We start from the raw sequence: 24,130 nt of genomic DNA, 5'->3' as shown, positions 1-24,130 counted from the left end.
CACACTGACAGTCTATTCTTTGCATATTGCTTTATTTAAATACTTTGACATTCTGAAAAATACGCTGTAAAAAACACTCCAGAAACTCGTGCATTGCTGGCAGTTACGGAAGAGGATTAGGGCCACGTGAATTTTTTTTTAGTTATGACTTTATTCTCAGAATTCTGAGATTAAAGTCAAAATTCTGACTTTATTCTCAGATTCTGAGATTAAAGTCAGAATTCGGAGAATAAAGTCAGAATCTCAGAATTCTGACTTTATTCTCAGAATTCTGACTTTAATCTCAGAATTTTGACTTTAATCTCAGAATCTCAGAATTCTGACTTTAATCTCAGAATTCTGAGAATAATGTCAGAATTTCAGAATTCGGACTTTAATCTCAGAATTCTGAATGTATTTTCAGAATTCTGACTTTAATCTCAGAATTCTGACTTTAATCTCAGAACTCAAAAACAAAATTCACATATGGCCCTAATCCTCTTCCGTAGCCAGTGAAGTCTGTTATGCACAAGCACAAAGAAATAGATGACAAATAATACACATATCACATGATTATAACTGCGTAGGCAACATACAATTGTATTCTTACACTGTCAAACTCACAAACTGGGCTCCATCTTTGACTAAACAGATGACGGCACAACAATTATCATCAGAGTGAAAAAGGATTACAAAAGGTGCTACATGAGAGGAAACCGTATTAATGACTATCTCAGAGATGCTGTTCATATAGTCCGTGGTTGAATTTGTCCATTTATTACACGTGTGTTGCATTTGCAAAATTAATATAATACAATAATCTGTAACAATGGTGTTCCCTGGTAATGCAAACATTATCAAGTAAAAAAAAATTGTTTTAAGGCGAGTGTTTGGATAGAAGTCCTTGCAGCAGTCCAGTGTAGGGCAGTTTGTGATATAACAGAGAATTTCTCTGCAGCAAGGAGTGAACGTGCCTCAGCTGCTACGAGTTTCCTTCAAGTGCCATCTTTTTTCATGGAGTTTTTAGCTCCAGCGGTGTCATTTTGAAGGCACAAATCTAGTTCATCACCTTGTTTGGACCTCTCTCTCACTCTCTGGTAAAACAGGTTATAAGAAATTATTTTCACATTTGTTTAACAGGAGATGGATTTATTCCTCCTGATTTAAGTCGATCTGGCATGACAGCAAACAAACCACTGACGTGAAAATATATACTGTCATGCCGCCTGTGTGTAAGCCAATTTCCTCTCAAGGAAACACTTTTTATTTTCACATAATCCTTTAAGTGGCTCACAAGCAGAGACCCTCTTCTCATCTTTGCGGTTCTAGAAAGTCTGCGGTGGTAATATAAGACGGTGCTTGGGGACTGAATTGCACTTAAGTGATTTAAATTAGCTTTCAAATGTCAAACACTTCGTTGTGATGAAACACGTTAGGCAACTGACAACAAAATGTGTACTGCAACATACTAACCCCGAGTCATTGTTGGATTCCCATTGACATGCAGCAATACTTTGTGTAATCCCAATAAAACTATGTTTAAATACCCAGGGATTAACCACTAGCGGCACACATATCCAAAAAAAAGACCTGAGTACCTGCTCTCTCGTAAAAGGCGCTACAGATTTTGCTAACCAGTAGAGCTGTCAGGAGGCATAAAGGTGACTTTCTCTGATGATTTATCTCCGGCCTTGAGCTCCTTGCCTTGTTCTGAGTTCAGGTCGACTATAGTAGTGAGATAGCGAGACGACGGCACCTCTGAATTTTCAGTAATTAGTGGCCTTGTGGCGCCGCCTGTGGAAATACTCGCTGGTTGACTGGCAGAATCTGGTTGACACAGGATTTGTAAATTTTGCAGGGTCTTAAGGTTGGGGTAGCTGCCAGACTCAGCCATGGACCGGTGTAGATGTTCCCAGTCTGAGATATTGCTTAGGCTGCCGCTGGGGTTGCTGGCAGCCTGGCACAGGAGCTCTGTGTGCTGGCGGAGCTGGGCAATGTTCCGCTCGGTTGCGTTGCTCTGCCGTAGCAGCTCCTTGGCGCGCAGTGCAATCTCCAACAGACCTGATTGTTTGAGGATTTCTACCGTGTTGAGGAAACACTGACGAGTTCTGGTGGTGCCATTTCTGTGATGTCCTTTGGTTGTGAGGTTGGAGGAGGTGGTGTACAGACTGGATCCAGGTGGGGAACCTTGGGTGGAGGAAACAGCAGTCGGAACAGAGGACGACGGACTATCTGTGGTTGAAGAGGAGCGTGGCGGCCCAGGGACTGCTGATTTGGGTTGCTTATAAAGGTGCTGCACAGGTTGACACCTGGTCACGCGTGTGTCATCACTCATGTGTTCTGTGCACACCCTCTTGCTCACATTCTGCGATTCATCATTCATTGAAGAATTATCAGGCGGCTTCTTGCTGGGATGGGGCGCAATGCGGGGGTAGGAGTTGAGAATGGGCAGGTAAGTGCCATTTATTTTCTTCCCTGTGACGTTGGACTTCCAGGCCAAGGGCTTGTTGAGCTGGAGGGTGGCCGGCAGCATGCTAGGTGGCTGAAAAAGGATCATATGGGCAGCACCAGAACTGCTTGTTTCCCTGCTTCCATTAATCTGGGGCGGCTGACTTCTTTTCTGGATCATGTCCGGCTGGTGGGACAGGGAGGAAGGAGGAAGCAAATACAAGACAGATTCGATTATATGGCTTGGATGATACGTTTATCTCCCGAGTCTATACTATAATGATGCTTGGGGTCAATATGCATTTCAATTTTTAAGTATTGCAACTCTTCAACTGTTGGTATTTGATATTAAAAGTTACTTAAGATACTGTTGTTCATCCCGGTGTTTGGTAGATAAATACCCCCCCCCCCCCCCCCTCCCCATGTCCAGAAAAAAAAAATGGATTGCCACATATGGATGCAAAACATGTCAAGACACTTGAAACTTTTCCACTTGCAGTTAAAAAGATTCATTATCAGCAGAGGGGTAGTGTTTCCTAAACTCACTGTCTGAGCTTACACCTGCCTTACCTGCTGAAGCATGTTATTGATGATGAAAATGGGCGGGAGCTCGCAGCCTGCTGGCACCAGAGTAGGTTTCCCAGGGTTCTCTTGCACAGGCTCTTTGGTTTGACACGGCTGTGAAGTCTCTGCACGCTCGCCGCTCCTGGACTGGCTTTTGTTGCTCTGCTGGTCCTCCACATCTGTCAGCACAAGAGACACATGCTGACTGACACAGAGCAAAGCCATGCTCAAAGAGACGACTTTTGTGATGGAGGTTGGTAGTGATATAAATTTTTGCATTTCTTTTCATACCATCATGCTATATATTACCCACCATGTCCAAAATATGCAAACATTTACTTTATGTTCAGGAAGAGAATGGAGATGGACATGTTTTCATTTATTCATATGACCCCTCCTTACGCCGATTATAGGACAATGGAGCAGGGTATTGATCGTTAACATACAGTCAAAGCAACCGAGGTTTCATGATCCAGTTTTATGACCGGCAGAATCAAATCACGCAGAGTTCAGTCCAGCTGGGTAGGTACAGTATGCAACTTGCTGCATTATCCATTTATGTGTCAGACTTCAGACAGTCATTGGCAGTGTATGTACATTTCTTCATGTAATTTATTTCCCCTAAAAATTGAGGAACTAAGCATTGCTTCAATCCCTATACATTTCATCCGACCCTAATCAAATTAAACCTCAAAGTCGGCACAATAACCTCCTTGTCATGCTTTCATTTCAAATCCAAGAAAATGTCCTGTACCAATTATGTACTGCACTGTTTGTCCTATTCAGCTTTTATACTTAGATATATACTTTTATACCAGATCTGAAGATATATGGGAGTGTATGGGAAATAGCTGTAGAGAATGAAACTTGGCAGATCGCGTTTCTCTGGTTTGCCACATTTACTCACCAGAGTAGCCAGAGTCTTTTTCTGAACTGCAGCGGGAGCCCCTTCCACTGGTGTCATCTGCGTCTCTTGTAGCACGCATTGCCAACAGAGTCATGCAGTTGCTCTTATTTTTAGCATTCTTGCTGGATGTAGCACACAGACTGGGCTCACTCGGGTATGGCTGTTCCTTCGGCATGCTGAACCCTAAAGAGAGAATACAGGATATTTGAACGGCAGCAACTGACAGCATAAAAAAAAAAAAAAAAAAAACATATGTTGCTCTCATGAGACAGAGCTCTGTGTATTGGTGACCTGCCCAGGGTGCACCCTGCATCATATCACCCCCATTGCATTCTGGGAGAGGATCCAGCCACTAAAGAGAACAATTATAAGGTTGAGGTTGTCAAGACCAAAAACTCACGCCACAAAATAACTCATCTGCAACTGGCCTCATCAACTCGAGCCCGGGACCCCCACTGACACGCACTCTAACTACCCTTCCCCCACCATCACCCACACAGTCATCTGCCTTAGCATACTGTGAAAGGTTGCACTGTCAAATTCTACAAATTATTATTATAATTGAGTGTATATATGGCTGCATGTATGTATAGTCTATTTTTCATGTTATAGGAATGTTTCTATTAATGTTCTTGACTGCAGTACGCTTTATTTTTTATCCTTTTTAACTACATTAACACCAAGGCAAATCCCTTGTATGTAAAAACATATTTGGCAATAAACTCCTTTCTGATTGAAGGAATTAATTCACATTTTTAATAAATGTCATTTAAATGCCTTATATGATAATAACCACAGAGGTGAGGAGTATCCTTTTTGTTCCCACAAATACAGTGAAGAGAATCCCTGCAAAATATTCAGCTTCACATGCTAAGTTTCAAAGTCTAGATTTGAGCTTATACTTGTAGTTTAACAGCCTGATCCTGCATGTGCTTTCAGTCCACAGAGAAGAGTCTGTTACACTGTTTACCCAAAGAGGGTCGGTCCCACACTCCTCAGATAATACTTCCAGTAACAGAAACTTTACAATTTGACAAGCAGTCGGTGGATTTGGATTTGTCTTGGTAGATAAATGTTTCCGTGCGTAAACTGTGTCTGAGTTGGACATCATAACTGTATTGGATGAAAGTGTAACTCAAGATGCAAAACAGGTAGTGGCTGAATCAGCTGGGGGAAATTATCACCTCTTTAGTCGACTCTGAATAGAACAAAATGCGGATCTGTGCTCTTATTTCTCTCCAAGAGTAGCAGGTATGATACTGATATTCAAATGTTATGTATGCCACAAAATCAACACCGCGGCGTATTGTAATAGATACCGACTTTTATGACCAGCTGTAACAACGTCAGTGCTCTCCACCTTTTATAAACACCATGTGTCCGTTACATGGAACATTTCCGCTATCATGGAAGTATGGGGGGGGAATGACTGGGTCATTTGAGGACGATCCATCCGCGCTTCTCCTATGCTCAGAGGCGGTGGTTCCCTGAAGGCAGCACATCTTGCCCTCAGCTGAACCGGCAGCAGCAGCAACAGCCGCCCTCCCCCTCCCCCTCATTATGTAACACCCAACTACGAGATACACTTCCTCTCACAGAGACTATACAGAAGAAAACACAGACAATAACCAACATTATCGGTGAAAATTTAAAAAACCACGCGTCGTTAAGAGGCCGAGAGCCATGTGCAGGACGAAAAAGTTATATTGTGAGCACGAACCGGAAGTAAAGAGATTTGGCAATATCGCGTAGTTTTTCAAAAGGCAGTGCATTTACCCTCTCTCCTATCTGCAGACGAAAACTTACCTTCAAATGTTAAAGAGAATTATTTCCCACAGCGGTCACTCCCCCTCCCCCCAACCACCCAGACTAACCTGGCACCATGTTACGCTAACCCTAACGTTTACATGGTTTCCCGTCAGTTACAGTAACATTATTTCCCCTTTTGTCAAATAACGTATGCAGGGAGATAAGACCCAGAGTGAAAGAGGAGGAGGGGGGGGGGGGGGGGGGATTTGGCAATGTCCGTTAAGCATTAGGAACGTCGCATAACTCGCGGTTGGTTTCAACATAAAACGCTCACTTACTCACAAAAAGGGAGATTTTGTTAGCATATTTTTGATAGTATTGGGGGAAAATCCGAGCGTGGTGATTTTACAAATTCCCAGTGAGTACTTACGTGCACGTTTATCCAAGAGTGGCAACTTCCCCGCTTTTGTTTTGAAATCGGCTATCCGTCGGCTACATTCTAGCTAGCTTGACGCCGACGTTTAACGTGACCATGACAATGTTTTTAAAAATATAAAAAGAGCCACAAGACAATATCGAAACGTTGCGTCATTCGACCAGGTATGCCGGCAAGAAGCAGACCAAAAAAAACAAACAAAAAAAGTGTCCCGCCGAAAACAACGTGGGGTGATTGTCGTCGTTACCTCAATTGAACCCACACAGACGCCTGCTGGTTGGACCTCCTACCAGACACAATAAAATGATCCCTCTCCTCGAGGTAAACGCCCATTGGTCCGTGACAAATCCACGACAGCCAATCAGAAATGAGTGCACGTTAGCAGTGTGACAAGCGTGCAACGAACAAAGAGGATCATTACAAGACTTCATATGTGAAGTAAACATTTACTAAACATATACGTGTTGCACCAAGAAAGATAGATTCAGCAAAAATCAGTGACTTGAGCTGTGGCCTCCAGTAATGTAGCTGGGTTTATTTCAAAACAGCAGCTGACGGTAAAGATTTGCACACAGCCTGTGCCAGCAAACATTGCTGCTTGCTGGAATGAACCTGCATGCACATAACTGCAGATGATTGAGAGCTCACCTAACACAGAATTGGTGGTGGACAAATTGTGCAGTCGTTTCTATTGATATATAGTAATGCTGTATCAGCTGTCCAACATTCTCCAGTGACTCCTTTGAGCCACTCGGCTATGTCCGGGTGCTAGAACATGTGAGCAGGAAGAGCCAACAACGCAGCCAGAAGGGGGCTCTGCTGTCATGTCAACAGAATTAAATAGGCTTGTGCAAAATAAAACAGCTGAAATTCAAAGTTTTGCAGCGGACTCTTTATTTTGACATTTAAAATAACTTTGTAGACAGCCCACATCCTCTTCACAAATGACAAGATCAGGACAAATCAATACATTTCATATATTTTATAAATTGGCTGCAAAATAAGATCATAAAACGGGTGCGCCACTGGGTTGACTTTAGGACATGCATGCAAAGCGCACGCACTCCTTTGTCAAACAATGGTTTTGGCATCAAAACCGTTCATACTTCTTCCTCACCCATGTCCATGGCAAATCCCCACAGGTTCCACAGCAAAGTGTGTTCAGCCTCGGTCAGAGGCATGGATCGCACACAAGTCCAGTCCTCACGTGATGCTGGTCTGGCATCTCGAACTTGGAGCTTCGGCGTAATAGTGAATTTCTGGGGTTTCGCGAATGTCAAGTGCATAAGTCCAGAAGACCAGCAGCATTGTTTAGACCTGGGTGCCTGCTGACCTGCATAGTCTCTGGGGAGGAGAATTTAATAAAAGTAGCGCGGGTCTCTCGGGTGTGGGCCTTGGCTGCGGCACCAGCCATAATTTGCATGATCTTCAGCAGGGCTGTCTCACTGAAAAACGAGAAGCAAACAGATTAAAACAACAACCGATGTAAACCGAGTAACTGGCTGGTGATGCCAGGGGAGGAGCTCTCAAGAAGGGCCCTTCGGATGAGGAAGACCACATCAAGACACACCTGCCAAGATGGACGCTGGAGGCCAGGCACCATGCAGCCTCTCCTTCTGGTGTTGCGGGCTCCTGCAGAACTTGCCGAGACATGCAGAGTGCTGCTCCTGCCAGCTGCACAGGCAAAAACGCTACACACTGGCCCTCCAGGAGAGACAGCTCCAGCAGATAACGGGCCATCCACACCACCTGGTGGCACAGATGACACTTCAGATCCCTACATATCGGTGTGAAGTGACCACAGTGACAGAAATGGGGAAGCTGGACAAAAGAACAAACAATGCAGATGTACCTTTGCACTACAGTGAGCAACAGAGGCCAGGAGGATGAGGAAGTGCAGAGGAGGACAGTAGGACAAATCAAACTTGAGTGCTAAGAGGACTTTGCGCTCCATTCGGAGCAGCTGATGTGTAGTGTAGGTGTGGTCCATCAAGTAGCACAGTCCAGACACCTGAAAGAAGGTGGTTATAAAAAAAAAAAAAAGGTTCGATTGTTACTCACTCATGGTTAAAGAGAAAAAAAGTGAGTCATATCCCAACGCGTTAAATCTATAACTAGCCAGGAATAAATAAAATGAAACCTAGAAATTGATTTAGCTACATCAGACGACACACACACACGCACGCTACAAATTCATAGTTGGGCTTCGTGCTGAGAAAAATTACCTCAGGAAGGAGACACTCTTCCTTCTTTGCAGCAAGGAAGAGGCAAACTATGCCGAGGAGCTGCAGGTTGACTGTGGTCACCTTGAGGAGGCGCAGGGAGCGGTTGAGGAGGTGTATGGCCAGATAGAGGGTCTCTTCCTGAAAATGCATCATCTCCTGGTAGGAAATAAACCAGGCAATCAAGATTGAAAACCATAAAACCTCATTTTATTTGTTGGATTTGGTATGGATTCAACAAATCCGTTAAAATTTCATGGAGTTTTAGAGATACTTTGGATCTAGCCAGGCTATCTGTTTCCAGTCTGTATGGTAGATTACAATTTAGTGTACAGGTATGAGTGGGATAAATGATCCAACTCTAACTCCTGACATGCCATCCAATTTAGTGTTTTACTTACCCAAGACTAGCCATGATTTGCGTTTACCAGCGGTCCACAGGTTACATTTACTGAACATTTAGACCAGCTGCGTTTTGAGGAAGAAGAAGAAACCCGCCATCTACTTACATGAACTTGAATGAGCCAGTCTACCAGGACGGAACGAGTGGCATCCGTAAAATGCCGGGGCAGGTCAGCGTTTGGAAGAGAGTTTTGTGTTTGAGTTCTCTGCAGGGCGAAAACAGAAGGCATGCACTAAATATTTAAAGAGAAACAGCCAATCTGCCCCTCAATTATATAATTAGTGGTGAGGTCTGCATATAGCACATTTTGTGGGGGGAAAAAATAGAAATGTTTAGATAAAACACTTGGGATGTAATCTCCGTTGACAATTTCTCACCATCATATCCAGGAACATGTCCCAGGCATACCCTCGGTCCAATATGAGGTCCAGTTTCTCCAGTGCGGCCTCCACTTCAAGGCGCAGCAAGCTGGGCACCAGCGCCTGGAGGCTGTGGCGAGTCTGCAGCCCATGAGGGTAAAGAAGCACAGGCTCCTCCACACACCCATCTGCCACACAGTAACCCATTTTCACTCTTCATTCACAACACGGTAAAGTAACCATCTCTGCATCGAGTCCCAAAGTTTCCATCTGGCAAAATGACCATTTTTCCTTAAGTGCATTTATTTGAGACTCTGGGGTGACAACTATTTTTTTGAAAACCTGTTGGTATTGATTTACACTACCGGCTGAGGGTGTTAAACCGTCTTCGTGGAACCCCATGATGATGCAGTCGCTTGTTTGCATCGATAGCCTCCTTTCCTGCAAACAGACAGTGCCAGACACACATGCACTTGGAAGTGGGATTGTTGAGATCACAGAAAAAATAAACTCCTTAATATGCTTAGCTGATGCTTCAAACAACATAAGTTTACTGTGAATGTAACGTCTCATATTTAGAGATCGGCTAGATTACAAACAGTCACTTCTACTGCAACAAAAGGGCAGATCTGTCACATCGTGATCCTCTTCTCACCACTTCAGTCGTCATTTAAGACAAATATGGTGGGGAAAGATGGTAAAACACTGTGGTATGCATTGGGTGAAGAACAAAAAAAAAAAAAAAGGGCGCACCCATCTGCGTTCTGGCTCCATTTTCACAGGGACCATTCTGGACTCGTCTACTTCCACAGGCTGCCAGCGATCTATAGGCCCACAGGTGTTTGACCATGTCCTTAAGGGGGCTCGCCTCTCATCCGCCTGCATTTACAACAGAAAGTCATACTGATGTGATCACACCTTTTTATTACCACATCTAAAAGGGGAACATATAACATAACCTGCAGTGCATGAACATTGGTTATCATTGGACAGCAGCGCCACAAAACGGATGTGCTCAAATAGTTGTCCACTTGAGGTCGTTAACACTCCCAATCATCTAATCTGCCTCTCCTTCACACCTGGGATCATGGCAGGTGATGGATTACACAACTTGAATCGAAAAGCCTGTGAAATGTGCAGTAAATGAGTTGGGTTTGAATTAATGAGTTATTTAACTGAATACTCATACATACTATCAAACAGATGGAACATAAACTTAATAAAAATGAGTTTTTTTTTTTTTTAAATATAGGGATTAAGCACCTGATGACTTCAACAGCACTGAATGTGTAAACGTTTTGTTGTTGTTGTTACTGAGCAGATGCTCACCTTCTTGTGTAAGTCCAGCAGGGGCTTGGAGTCGCAGAAACCGGTCCTGGCCATGGTCACAGCCGGAGACAGCTCCCCCGTTCCGGGCCGCTGCAGCTACTTATCCAAGGGTGTCGGTGGAGGCTTGGAGCGGAGAGGGCAGCCATGCCGCTCGCATAGCCTCTAATAAAGGCAGGCAGGTGGGCCCGGGCCACGCTGATTGGGGTGGGGACACCGGACGGGTTAGCACCGGGACTTCCGGTCGACGTTTGAAAAATCAAATGTGACCGAATAATATGACACGTTGAAAGACCAAAACGTCGAGGCTTATATGGGTGAGTGTGAACGAACTTCCCGTTATCTGATCTATAAATATAATTGTTTTAGCCACCTTCTTTTGTATGTTTGAAGAGGACATGCTAATGTAAATTTATATTATGCAATCCAATTAAAAACGTTTACTCCAGGCTCGTTGTGTGTATTCATCGGGGCTAATAATCGATTCCCCAAGAGCAACTCCATCCAAAAAGGCAGTATCCACCCAAAGTCTAATTTACCTTCCAGTTTTTACATTAATGTCACTAATTACTTCCCCCCTCACTTTTATATCCCTAAACATTTGTCTACCAAACCTGTAAGGATATTGACTCATCACATTTTTTAAAATTAAAAACCTGATTTCTTGCCACAACATCCGGGCCATGACCTCTGTGTCTTGAATGGTTTAGCGAAGGCTCATGATACACTGAAGATACTAACCTTTACATATGATTGCATCAGACTGTGCAGGTGTACAGTATGTAAAACATTGCAAAATAAATACACACACACACACAGCTTTATTCAGTAAAAATGTTTACTGGCACATTATAGTTGCAAATGTTATAAGCTACAATATTGTAGCAGGTATCACCCGTTACATTGTAAAGTCTTGCAAAGGGGGACTGAAACTGTCTACCAGGACAATGTCCTCCCCTTAAAGATTGTTTTTTTTTCATTGCCCTCTGAGCTTCAACTAACAGCAACAAGCGAACAAAAAATTCTTGTTACACCAGCATCAGGTGTGACATTCGTGACTGTTAATCACATTCAAATATACAGAGAAGCAAGGTAACCATAGTAAAGCTGCAAATCAAATACTACAAAGCTGCAGGCCTCCCCCACTACAAATGCTGCATTCACCATCAAGCTTTTTTTTCTTTTTTTTTTTTTTTCTTTTTGGTATTTACACAATAGTGAGGAGGCACTTGTTGTGCCTGTGTATGCCTACAGGAGAGGTCAGGGGTATTAACTTGCATGTTCAGCTGTGAAGCATTGCTTAAAGCGTGGCCAGCAGCAAGGTTCAAGAGTATGGCTTCACAACCAATATCAAAAAAGTTCAGCAGCACCCCCTTATGGCCATGATAACAATGAAGGCAAATCCACAGTGGAGTCCATCAGTGCAGTGGTTCTGGTATCCGTTCCTGCCGTTTCCAAAGCAGGACACTAGGCTAGAGTATGATGGCTGTGCCTGAGCCAGTGAGGAGAGGTGCTGGAAGTTGTTAACTGTAAATCAAAGCCATTTGATCACATGATCATCTGCAGGAACTGGGGCCCCTGCTGCCCAACGATGAGAGTCAAAAAACCTGCTGCTTTTCTGTGTCCTCACCATTTTTCATTCAAACGTCTCACTGTCACACTCACACAAACGCAACAAAAACGAATCAATATGCGACATGACGGGTATCCCGGAGAATGCTGATAAGAGGGGTTTTTTTGCGAAACCTTTACATATCGCTGTAGAATAAGTGCTCTGCAGAGAATGGTGGAAAACTACACATTTAATTATTCTGTCATATAAATGAAAGGATGGGTCTTATCTGCTTAGAAAATAGTATAGTTTAGTTTATTTATTTTTTTATAGTTTTTTTTTTTTTTTTTTTTTTAACAAAGGAGTAAAATTGGGCAAGTTCTAACTACTTAGGGACTATTTTCTCTCTAGTTTCAAAATTAATCCAACCGATATAAACTTCCCTTATACTTTCCTTATATGTGCTGAATTATCCAAATTATGAACAGTGTATGTAAGTGACGATGCAAAAAAAAAAAAATCATCTGCCCATTTAAAAATCATATTACCAATAATTACCATCTTAGCTCTTAGCATTCATCCAATGGAAAACCCTTGAAATGAAGAACATAATCAAAAAGAAAGCCATTTAAAAACGTTTAATATATAATTTTTTATATAATGTATACTTAAACAAGACAATGTGTCTTCCAAAATTTGAGAAATAGATGGACAAAAAAGGATAAAAATCAACAAACACAACCAAAATCATGACAAACAGATCTTGATGTTCCTTTAGTGAAGCTCGAAGAGCAGCCAGCATCTCTTCCACTAATATGGAACATAAAATGCTTGCGTTAATATGTGTATCTGTGTTATCATGTGCTGTCATTACTCAAAGTAAATTCATTTCATTTTAACTTAACAAGCATACACTGTTTTGATTCCCCGTCTGCAGGTTGAAGGTTGGTCGACCAGCTCATGCAGCATTTAGTTAAGATTGTAAACCTGCAGACTGTTACTTCCGACTACTACGCAGATTTAAGTGCCTTGACATATCATTAAAGGAAACACAAACAAAAAGGTCCTCAACACCAGACGTGGAATCATTTGAAGTGTGAAACGTCCACCAAGTCAGTCATTTTTTTGGCCTCGTTATAAAGACTTAACCAACGATTGAACTCTCATTCTTTAAATACGGGAACATTAAAAAAAAAAAAAAGTAAAAGAAAAAACGTAAACTGACATTACAAAGAGAAAACGAACAAAAGATTGGTGCCTAACCCTCAGCTAGGGAGTGAGAATTACTGGATCGAGGACAGTAAATGGCTGTGTGCGTCTACATTGGTCTATGGTAAAGCGCCGTTGTCTCTATCCTCCTCTTTTCTTCTATTCTTATGCTGTTAAACACATAGTGACTGGCCTTAATGAAATCTCACTCTTACACATCCAACCAGCAGTGAGCTGATCAGGTCAGTCTGGACCCGGCGACATGGACTCCAAGAACCTGACTGCTGCATCACTTTAAGTTAAATGAATGCAGCTTTTAAAGCAAAGGTTAGCCATGCAAGAGATCCCAGTTTCTATTCCTGACTGAGTCAATTTAGCGCTAAGCTGGTCACAGCAATCATAAATTACATGCTTGTTCCCTTTAAAAAAAGGCCATTGAGTGTGTGTTGTGTAGTGTCCTCTCGTCGATTTTCCAGCAATAGTTCAGAGTTTAAAAACATGCATTAAAACTGACACAAATGGATGGTTGCGAATCAAACTGGTTGTTCATACGTCCTCCTGCACTCAAATGCACGCACACACACACATGTACATTCACACATCTACTCGATCATTCGCTTATACACACACGTGCAGTGCAAACACAGAAATGGCAACCCTCCCTCTCTTTCCCCCCCATTTCCCCCTTATGGTAGGAAAAGTCCCACGCTTGATTTGTAACAGCAAGTTCCAGAAAGAGCACTTGTTTAAAAAAAAAACAAAAAAAAAAAAGGAAAACAAAAACCACAAAAAATAACAAACAAAAAAAAACGCAGAAATATGGCTTTACATTTAAAACCGTAACAATCGATGTAACAATTTGTCTTTTCCTGCAAAATCTTTTCCATTTTCCTAATTTTGATTATACTTTTTTAAAATTCTATCAAGTACGTCTGTGTGTTTATATATGCAGTCTATGCATGGGTTGTGTATGTGTGACATGGGTACAGCTGGTAAAAGAGGTGTACTTGCTGGCATAACCTGGTTTTCAAAGTGTCAAGGCTTTGATGTGGTACCCCAGTGTAGTGCAGCAGAGGTCCTGCAGGGAAGCCTAAAGCCAACCCTGAGAGGACGCACAGAGACAAAGCTGCCAGTCTGTCCACACAAACCTGCTGCGGTCAGTCATTCACGGCCTGTGTGTTCATTTCATACTCGATGATCCTGTCTTGTCTGAATAGCCAGGATGTGTGTGTGTGTGTGTGTGTGTTTGTGTAGGTAAGTGCGTTAAAGACTGAATGAAAATGTGTCTTGTGCCAGTTTTTTTGTTTGTGGTCGTTTGTGTCGTTCCCCAGCAGTGCAAGTGTGTGTGAGAGATTGTGATTGTGTGTTAGCCTGCCTGCTCGCTCAAGAATCTGAGTGATCATTCCCGTATGCTGGCAGAGTAGGAGAACTGAGGGAAGTGCGTGCGCTGATCTGAGTCCTCTGCGTCTAAACTGTCATCTGAAGTACACACAAAGGGAGAGAGAAGAAAAAAATAAATAATACTTCCACCATTTAAAAAAAAAAATATTGCGTAAAAACCTTATATCCAAACTTGAAGCACAAATGGCAGTTGTCCATACACTTACACTTGTCAGGGGGAGTTATCGTTATGGTTTGTGCTGTGAACTCATCATCGAAGTAACGAGTGTCCGTCTCCGACGTTACCTGGGGCTTGAAGGGTGGAATCAGCTGAGGAGAAGAAAGATATCAGTATAGTCAGTCATTCTCAGCATCTTATTTGAAATGTTATTTGTTTTGTTTCCCCCCCCAGTACCTTTTTTTCAAGAACATCCTGCCAGTTGATGGAGGTGAAGAACTTGTGGCTCATCACTTCTTTGGCATCGTCTGGTCCTCCTCCAAGCCTGCAAATAAAACAAAAAAACACCATCATAATACCTTTTCTTTTTACAGGTAATTGTGTAAACATTGTCATTAGAAAACGTACAACAAGCACTTACATTGTGCGGTCTCTTCTGACTTGTATTTAATCATTTCTAGACAAATGTATTCCTCATTTCCTTACAGCTTAAAAGGTGCATGTGTTGGTAAGCCAGGCAGTGCACAATGTACTAATATTAGCAGTTCGTCGACAGTTTCCGGGAACACTGGGCTCGACCAAAACAACAATCAATTATGTCCTTGTTTACGGCCAATTCCCTGTACCAAAACTAATCAAGAAGGAACAAAGGCTTAATAATTGGCTTACTTATTCTATAGGTGAATATGTGGTGCCCCCGCGGACACCACATAACATTCGTGTAACATTCAGAAAAAGAATCAAGTGCTACAGACATGGTGCAAAGTCCAAGGAAGAAAATGTTCACTTGAGCTATCTTCAGGAGCAAGTAATTCGGCTGATGTGCCATGTTTTCACAGCGAAGCCGAACATAAATGGTAAGACTTTATTTTGTCTTAAATTAATTGTGTTGATAAATATTAAAATGAGCTGGGATCGGCTCCAGTCCGCCCGCGATCCTGAATACAGGATAAGCGGTAGACGATGGATGAATTGAATATTAAAATGTTGCACTCCCAATTTCAGATTTTTTTTTTTTTTTTTTTTTTTTTGGATGAAGCTGTGTGTGAAATAAAAAATATTTTAAAAGAACTAACTGATCATCATCAGCACAATAGCTAACAGAAGTGTGTGACGAATAGCATAAAAAACATCATCTGCGAACCACAAACCTTTGTTTGGGATCCTTTTTGAGCAGGCCAGCCAGCAGGGCCTTGGCTTCAGGAGCCAGGTTCTTGGGGAAGCGGATCTCCTCCATGAGGATGAGTTCAAAGAGACGCTCGTGGTCCTGGTTATAGAAGGGCAACCGACCACACATCATCTCATACATGACCACGCCCAGTCCCCACCAGTCCACCGCTCGTCCATAATCATTGTCTTCGAGCACCTGACAGGGTGAGAATGAAGAGTTGAGCAAAAATCATAGTGCAGGAGAATAATTTTATTTTTTTCCCCCCAATTTCAAAACAAACATTTAGAAATTGTTCGGCAGCAGGCATCAAATCTTTGACATGTTTATTCTTCAAGATAATGCACTCTGTGGCCAATGTCCATTTTACATACAGTAATTTTTCATCAAATTACAAGTGCAGCCACAAATTTCCTGCAGGGCAGGACCTCTAGTAGCCTTTAAGGTGAATAGCACATACACACAAGGTCCAAGTTCAACCCCTGACTGACGGCTTTTTCACATAGTGCCCCAGGATGACGTAAACAAAGCACTGCAATGATACTTCAAGTATGATATCTCTAAAAATATATTTACGCAATGAGATATTCAATATATAATCAGCAGTATTGTGGCTATAATGACTAAGTGGGGAAAAGCAAATAAGAAAACAACTAGTCTAGAAAGTTTAGAGAATTGCATCACTTTATTGCAATACGGCCTTTAAAACCAAGAAAAGACAACACTTATGCCATATTGTGAGAGACACTATCTAGCCTCAGATCACATTATCGATATATTGTGCAGTTACCTCTGGTGCCAGGTACTCCGGGGTTCCACAGAAGGTTTTCATGGTGGCACCGTCTGTGATCCCCTCTTTACACAACCCGAAGTCTGTTATCTTTATGTGGCCGTCCTTATCCAACATGAGGTTCTCCAGCTGTGCAGGGAAAGACTCAAATTATTTCACAGCTATGGCTGCATGTCAGATCTAGATTCTACCACAATCTGAAGTGATAGCATATTAAGGAATGCCTTAACGCCTTACCTTTAAATCCCTGTAAACGACATTGCGTGAGTGTAGGTACTCCAGTGCTGACACTATTTCTGCACCATAGAATCTGGCTCTGTCTTCTGTGAACACTCTGTCCCTCGATAAGTGAAAGAAGAGCTGAAAAGCATTTTTAAAAAGTAGACAGGAATAAGTGACAGAGCAATTCCTCATGTTACTTGAGATACTTGATTTCCTGAAAATTGAAATTAATGGTTACGTTTGTTTGTTATTCTCTCTTATGTGACCGTTTCTGTCCGTCTACAGTTATATAGAAAATTGCTTTCTAATCAGAATTTTGGGATTAATAACCAGCCCAGTACATGCAGCAATCAAAGCAATCCCTACGATATATTGTAACTTAACAATTCCATCCAAGACAGATTTGTTTTTACTTTAGCAACACTTGACGCATTATCAAATCCCAGTCAGCCCACAGATGAGTAAACTCGGGGTCAGACTAACAGGACATTGATGGACAGTTTGGGGATTTTTTGTCCTGTATAATCAGAGTTCTCATGGACATAACTGATTAACACCATTATTAGTATTATTGCTGCAAATCGACCTAGTTATGATTTGATTGACAGCTTCCACACATGAACCTCACCAACCAGGTAAACGCAGAAAGTTCTGTTTTAACCGAACCACACGGATAACCTAAACCAAAGGATTAGGTGGGAAAGCACCCTTAAACTGAAGTATCACAATGTGTTGGGTTTCTTTTTTTTTTTACACCCCTACCACTACATTTAGCCATCTTCCAAACGGTCACACCAGTATATATTAATACATTTGTAGACCAGATGCGAAAGAGGAAAACTTACTTCTCCTCCATTTGCATACTCCATCACAAAGCATAGCCGGTCATGCGTTTGAAATGCATATTTTAGTGTCTGCAGAGAAGCAAAAAAAAAAATATTAGCATCTGTATTTTACTGATTTAATGGTCCCTTTATTTTGGAAAGCAACATCATAGGCACCATCAACTCACTGTTAGAAAGGGATGCCGCGTATTTTGAAGAACTCTGCTTTCTGTAACTGTGTGTGCCACCTCATCCTAGAGGAACACACACACACACACACACACACGATGAGAGTGAGACCACATACTAAACAAGAATACTGTTTTTTTTACTGTGATGTGTTTAACACTAACTTTTGCAATGATGACTTCTTTGCGGAGGATTTTCATGGCGTAGTACATCCCCGTTGCCTTCTCCTTAACCAGGATCACTTTACCAAATGTCCCTTTCCCCAGCAGCTTCAGATAGTCAAAATCACTCATGGTCTGTAGGGAAAAACGCTCAACGATAAGCCATGACACGGGCGCAGGAATGTTGCATCTGTGAGTTTTGATAAACCGTGCAGAATACCTGATGACGAGGTTGGTGCACTACATATCATGTATTATAACACACCTACACACACTCACTAACACTCTCCTGTATGTTAGACATGACATGCTGAAATAGTTACAAATATTTATCCTTGAATTACAGAACTAATCCTTTAAATGAACACTTGTAAATCAGCAGGGAAGAAGTGGAACTGGGAAAAACACTTAAAAAGACATTTGCAGCCAAGAGGTGAGGGCACATCCCATATGGGCGCAAATGCCCTAAGCAGAAAGTCCCTGGCCCAACCTCAATGTCCCCCCCAAAGCCTTAAACCCTGAACCCTCGGGGACTTAACTGAGGCTGTGAGGGCTTGAAATGGTAAATACGAATGGGACAGCACAAGGCATGTCACTTTACTTTGATCACACAAAATATGTTATCTAAAAGTTTGTTTTATTTTTTTTTACACCCAATTTGAACGTTTTCGAGGCTGTTATCATTCCAGACCAGACATAATTATTGTGAAATAATGTATTAACTTATTTTAGTTAAAACAGCTTCAATAAGATAAATTAAAATAAATGGTTGATGAATAAACAGGTGTGTAGCCTATGATGACATTCCTATGATTTCAAGTGTTTTATGTTCCAAATTAAATCTTTAATGTTAATGTTTCTGTGTAAATGTAATATTACACACATAATAATTCCCTCAGGCAAAGTCAGCATCGATGCTGACTTACAGAAAGTGGGCATAAAGGGCTCAAAAAGTATGCAAGCGAGCCCTGACGATTTGACAGTGGGACAGGCCTAAGCCCTCAGGCACTGAACGGGAACGCGCATCAAAGTCCGTGAGTCCGTGAGGGGGGACATTAGGATTGGGCCCCTGTTTAATTTCCCAACAGGCCAGACCATTTACTGCATTTTACCCCTCCCCCCTACTTTCTTTCCCCCCTCATTTCCTGTCTCTCTCAGCTATCACCGTCAAATAAAGGCATAAAATGCCCAAACAATCTTAAAAAAAGAAAAAAAAATACTGATCTGATACTACTGATCACAATTTGAAAAATGTCACATGTAATGTTAAGCAGGAAATCCTTAAAATAAAGATAATTCCAAAAAAGAACCACAAACCTCTACTTCTTTGGTAAATGCAAAAGCATGTAGTGATGCAGTATGTATAACTGTTATACATAATGGATCTCTCCATACTTTTAACGCTGTATGACGTCAGAAAGTCAGAAGGCAATAGACAAACCAAGTCTGTAAAAAGTAACCACTGAAAACCACTGAAGTAAATCAGCGTTAGACAAAATATATAAACAAATGTTGCCCTCCACTCATTTAAAGGTTGCTTCACCAAAAAAAAAAAGAAAAAAAAAAAGCTTTGAGAAAGAGGCTTAAAGTTTAAACAACTTGCTCAATAAAGATGAGCTTAGCTGGAAAAACACAGCAAACACTCTGCTGCCAGCAGCTGCTTGTGCAAATACTCACCACTTTTGTGCGGGATTTGGACACAGCAATCTCCATCTCCTCTGTGCCGCTGATGTCACTTGGTGAGCCAAATTTAATCTCCATGGGCTCCTCATCCTGCTGCTGACTCTTCAGGCTATTTGCCACTGCCTGGATCGATCGCATCCATTCCTCCCTGACCCAGAAGAAAACACACATTACCTTTATCAAATCTAGCCAACCCCATGTCTACATTACTCTGAATTTATTCCATAAACAGTTGAATTGGCAGGAGTTTGCTTTAGGGTGAACTGCAGTAAGCAGTTACGTTTGTTTCTAAACTCTTTATATACAGACATAAGGTTTAGATGTGGCACCAAAACATATCTTAAAGGAAAAACAGTAGTCTAGCAAACTAAATTTAGATGGTAGAGGATAATCTGAAGGGCTGCTGGGATTTGGTACTTGGCAGCGCTGATATAAACTATGACGATTGCTTGGGTTAGGGGTGAATAACCAGGGCTTATCTGGCACTGAATTCTGTTTCAAGCATGATGGTCTTTGCTACTCTTTCAAACTAAAATGGATATCACTGGCTGTAGTGAACAATGGCCCATTTAAGGCCCCCGACATTGCTCCATGACTGTCAATACTTCTGTCATATCCATTCTGACAGACAGGATAGTAGACCACATGCCTTTTAAACTGGCTAAATCTGAAAATGCATTTCTTTCCTTTTAGTTTATGTTGGTCTTCAATTCACACGAAGCCAGGGTTTTTTATGCCCACAAATCTGTTCCAAAGTACGATACATCTGAATTATTATGTTATTGTTATTTTTAACCAGTATGCTGTGCCCAACCACGGATAACGTCACACATAACTCTTCAGTGTAAATGTGACGCAAAAAGAACAGTTTGCCTTAATAAACACGTAGATTTCATAAGCTGGGATCAAGCAAATCATCCAGCCATCCATCCATTTTCTTCCGCTTTGCTCAAGCAAATCATGGTTTTCTTTAAACTTATTCTGTTCGGCTATTTTCAAAAATTGTAGTTTAATTGATAATGGGGAGCAGGAGACAACAGAACAAAGTTCTCTAGCTTGTGGAGGAAGAAGATATTTAGTCTTTGTTTGATGATGTCCGTTTGTGAGATATACTGGCCTAAAGCCCACTACAGGGGTCTTCTTCTACCACAGAGACAGATAATATGACTTAAAAGAAAACCCTTGGAATAAATGTCTTTACCTCTCCTCATTGCTGTCTACATGGAAGGTGCGCTCAATAACTGTGGTCCACTGCAGGCAACGAATGACAAATGTGTTGGGCCTTGGACGCTCTGTCTTCATGAGTTGGCATTCTACAAGAGAGAAAAACATCAGCCGATACGGAAAACTGAAGGCACCAACAACAATACATAAAAACACCACTCAAAGTTTAATCTGGCACCTACTATAGAACAGCCGGAAGGGAAAACTGACCTGCGACAGAGAAGTTGTTGAGTGGTGGGAGGCTATGATCACTGGACACCTCAGGCTTCTCTTTGTAGCCGATAAAGGAGCCATCACTCTTCAAGATGAAGTAGCGAGGACGCCACGTTTTAATGTATTCACCTAGAAAACAGACAGGTGATTTTTGATACAACTTCATTTTCATGTTGTACTACTTGTATTGGACTTGAATATATGGCTACTCCATGTAACAGTATAATTACTGAACTTAGCTGAGCACACCTGTTCTCCACTAATGTGAAAACTAATATGACAGATACTTTACAAACTAGTAAACTCAAAATATAGATTTAAACATGCACTTTAATGTAGACTCCGACGATGGTGAACACAAGGGGCCCCCTTACCTCTCTTGTGGAGCCATCCCTCTCTCACAACACTGACTTCATTCATGCTGGGGCAGAAGACTGTCTGGGTTGGGAGGGGGCTGCAGAGAAGCTGGTGGAAATTGTGCAAACTGTTTCTGTTGGTCAAGTGCCTGACAGTGGCTCACGTTTTAAAAAATGTATCATGTAATACCTGGTGGAAAAGAACAGAAAAAAATATAATGTTAAAACAGGATACACAATTAGTGCAAAATTGTCCATAAAATACAGCCTGGTGTAGCTTTAACATGTAAAACTCACAGTCTATCAATGTTCATTCACATGAGAAGGGCTTTAAACCAGCCATATCAGACAGATAAGAATAACAGAATTCCAAGTGAATGCTTATTACGAGTGCACAGTTACTCATTGTTAAATATTCAAAACCTCTGTTCACTTGTGCCCATGTAAACAAAACAACACAGCTCTGAGGCTCCAGACTATTTACAATTAATTTACTCACTTTGAATAAAAAATAAAGCCCTGGATAATATTTTATTTACATCTACAAATATATGTGAAACGGGGCTTAAAATATGTAAAAGTACAGCCAGGAATGTGGAGATTATAAAGTGAAACCTATTTCTCAAAACAAAGGAAACGTTCCCGTGTTTTGCTCTTGAAAACATTTCTCACCTTCTGTGTTGCCTTGAAACACAACAACAGCAATTGCTGAAATCCATACATCTGCTCACCACCTCATATCTGATAATCTGACACTTATGACATCCAAAGTGGCATGATAACCATCATAAACACAGGCTAGATATTAACATCCCTTCACCCCATGCAACTCTCCCTAAAAGACACCAGCTTCTCAGAGTCACGATATATATCCAAATATGGTGGTTATTGTTACTCTAGTGATGCCAACATTGAATATGCCACTCATCAAACATTATCAAAATGGCTGCAAAGCCCTGTATTGTCAAATGTAATAGCCCTCCCAAAGCTCTTGCTGAATGTTTGTGGGGGGGCCTTGGTGATCCAGGGTCAGCCCTGAATCAACAGCTTATGTTAGATAATAGGTTTACCAGAATTTCACGGTATTCCAGTGAAAGTGATGAGGTTGAATATTACAGTGCATACAGTCAACCAGAACACAAAGACTGTTTGAACTGCTTTGTTTACAAAGATAAAAAATACAAATAAAAAAAAACATAGATAAGGCTTCCCACGAGTTCAGACGTTGTTATGGCCATCAGAAGTGCATCCTTTACAGGGCTGTGGTAATACTGACTGTGCTCTGTGAGATAATATGAAGCACTACAGCTTTCTATCGTTCACTGTAACTCACACCAGCGAAAAGTTTAATGGTCCTACAAACAAGACATCGATAATAACATCCAGCCGACCGTTAAGGTACTGTGTTTACACGTAACCTAGCGCAACTTGAGAAACTAGTTAAGAGCCCGTACTTTATATAACACAGCTACACAATTAACCTTATATCATCGCAGTTAACCGAAGCCCAACACATTGTAACGGTACACAGCACAACTGTCAGCTGCCTGGCGTAAACATTAACGTGAGGTTAACACGTCCTCCCTCCTTTCAAGTGTAACGTTGGTAACGTTACCTTGCTAACCGATGCAAAGTCAACAAACGTTAACGTTACCGTCCGAGTGAAAGGCGGGTTCGTTAGCTTTTCTGTACACAAGTTGCTAAGACACCTCGACGACGCCTGATGGGCAATTTGGCCAAGTGGCACGACAGACAGACAGCAGCGAGGACACTGACCATGAGCGCATTACGACCAAACAAGGCAGCTAGCCTAACAGCTCTCGAGCTAACAGCTAGTTAGCATGTCAGTTAGCCGTTTGCGCCCGTTCTCCTCGTTACCCCGGCGTTTCTTACCTCGGCTTCGGCAGCAAAAGATATTCCCAACCGGTCGGTTGCTGAAGAGGCTCGGAGATACACTGGCACAACGCTGCACCCACCGGTTATCACTCGAAGCTTGTGTGTATTGAACTCTGTCAATGATCACACAGCTTAGCGGACTGAGCTTGTTTTCTTCTCTCACAACAACAGCGGCGGCGTGCTCGGTCTGTTGCTGCTGCAGTGGTTCACCGAAGCGTGCGCAAGCCAGCGACGGAATAAAGTCCACTGAGCTCGAACTTGATGGATAGTTAGGTTAGAGAACGTGTACAAATAATCTCAGAAATCCCTGACGGATTAAAAACCGCCTTTTTTTGTGATCTTAATGAGGTTAGTCGCCTGCTTAGCGTGGAAGCCCTCCGTCCCAGCCAGACAGTACAGCAGCCCCGCAGACGCACACAAAGGAAGTGACGTACGAGGCCAGAGAGGGTCCACTGCACCTGAACAGTCGGTGTGAAAGTACATCAAGTACTATGCTGTAACCTTAACCTCACCCCAGCTGCACAGAGCTGGTGTACTGACGTGGACAGCGAAACACACAAAGGTTGAATTTACTCAGTGTTTAGGAATACAGCACCAATTTTGTTAAGCTATGAACCATGTCAAAACACCTATGAAACCAACTACATCATTTTGCTTGAAGTGGAACGATACAAAAAAAAAATACAATGTTA

General features: G+C 42.0%; 3 protein-coding genes across 4 annotated transcripts; all 3 read right to left on the bottom strand.

Moving 5' to 3' along the window:
- Positions 1 to 15: 15 nt before the first annotated feature.
- On the bottom strand, positions 16 to 6,357 carry LOC311020247 (CLOCK-interacting pacemaker). 2 transcript variants are annotated; one of them, XM_084020184.1, is made up of 4 exons: positions 6,078 to 6,357; positions 3,899 to 4,081; positions 2,998 to 3,170; positions 16 to 2,614 (listed from the first exon to the last, which is right to left on the bottom strand). In XM_084020184.1, exons 2-4 carry the CDS (start codon positions 4,071 to 4,073, stop codon positions 1,610 to 1,612), a joined length of 1,353 nt encoding a protein of 450 aa, XP_083876310.1. In that variant the 5' UTR covers positions 4,074 to 4,081; positions 6,078 to 6,357; the 3' UTR covers positions 16 to 1,609. The 2 variants fall into 2 exon arrangements, with proteins under 2 accessions (XP_083876310.1, XP_083876311.1); XM_084020185.1 differs by lacking the exon at positions 6,078 to 6,357 and adding an exon at positions 5,705 to 5,851.
- Positions 6,358 to 7,015: 658 nt separating this feature from the next.
- On the bottom strand, positions 7,016 to 10,628 carry ccnp (cyclin P). Its single transcript, XM_084019347.1, has 9 exons — positions 10,397 to 10,628; positions 9,821 to 9,946; positions 9,433 to 9,508; positions 9,086 to 9,255; positions 8,815 to 8,913; positions 8,309 to 8,464; positions 7,936 to 8,094; positions 7,654 to 7,832; positions 7,016 to 7,528 (listed from the first exon to the last, which is right to left on the bottom strand). Exons 1-9 carry the CDS (start codon positions 10,448 to 10,450, stop codon positions 7,360 to 7,362), a joined length of 1,188 nt encoding a protein of 395 aa, XP_083875473.1. The 5' UTR covers positions 10,451 to 10,628; the 3' UTR covers positions 7,016 to 7,359.
- Positions 10,629 to 14,467: 3,839 nt separating this feature from the next.
- Positions 14,468 to 23,833, bottom strand: LOC311020348 (RAC-beta serine/threonine-protein kinase). The gene is made up of 14 exons (XM_084020338.1): positions 23,436 to 23,833; positions 21,561 to 21,732; positions 21,184 to 21,315; positions 20,951 to 21,062; positions 19,744 to 19,897; positions 18,070 to 18,201; positions 17,905 to 17,970; positions 17,738 to 17,806; positions 16,908 to 17,030; positions 16,671 to 16,799; positions 15,864 to 16,078; positions 14,950 to 15,037; positions 14,762 to 14,864; positions 14,468 to 14,633 (listed from the first exon to the last, which is right to left on the bottom strand). Exons 2-14 carry the CDS (start codon positions 21,604 to 21,606, stop codon positions 14,554 to 14,556), a joined length of 1,449 nt encoding a protein of 482 aa, XP_083876464.1. The 5' UTR covers positions 21,607 to 21,732; positions 23,436 to 23,833; the 3' UTR covers positions 14,468 to 14,553.
- Between the last annotated feature and the right edge of the window lie 297 nt (positions 23,834 to 24,130).

The sequence above is a fragment of the Eutrigla gurnardus genome, assembly GCF_963514095.1.
Source record: "Eutrigla gurnardus genome assembly, chromosome: 10".
NCBI classification, from domain to species: domain Eukaryota; kingdom Metazoa; phylum Chordata; class Actinopteri; order Perciformes; family Triglidae; genus Eutrigla; species Eutrigla gurnardus.
The sequence above is the reverse complement of the archived record's forward strand: the minus strand, read 5'-3'. Positions and strand labels throughout refer to the sequence as shown.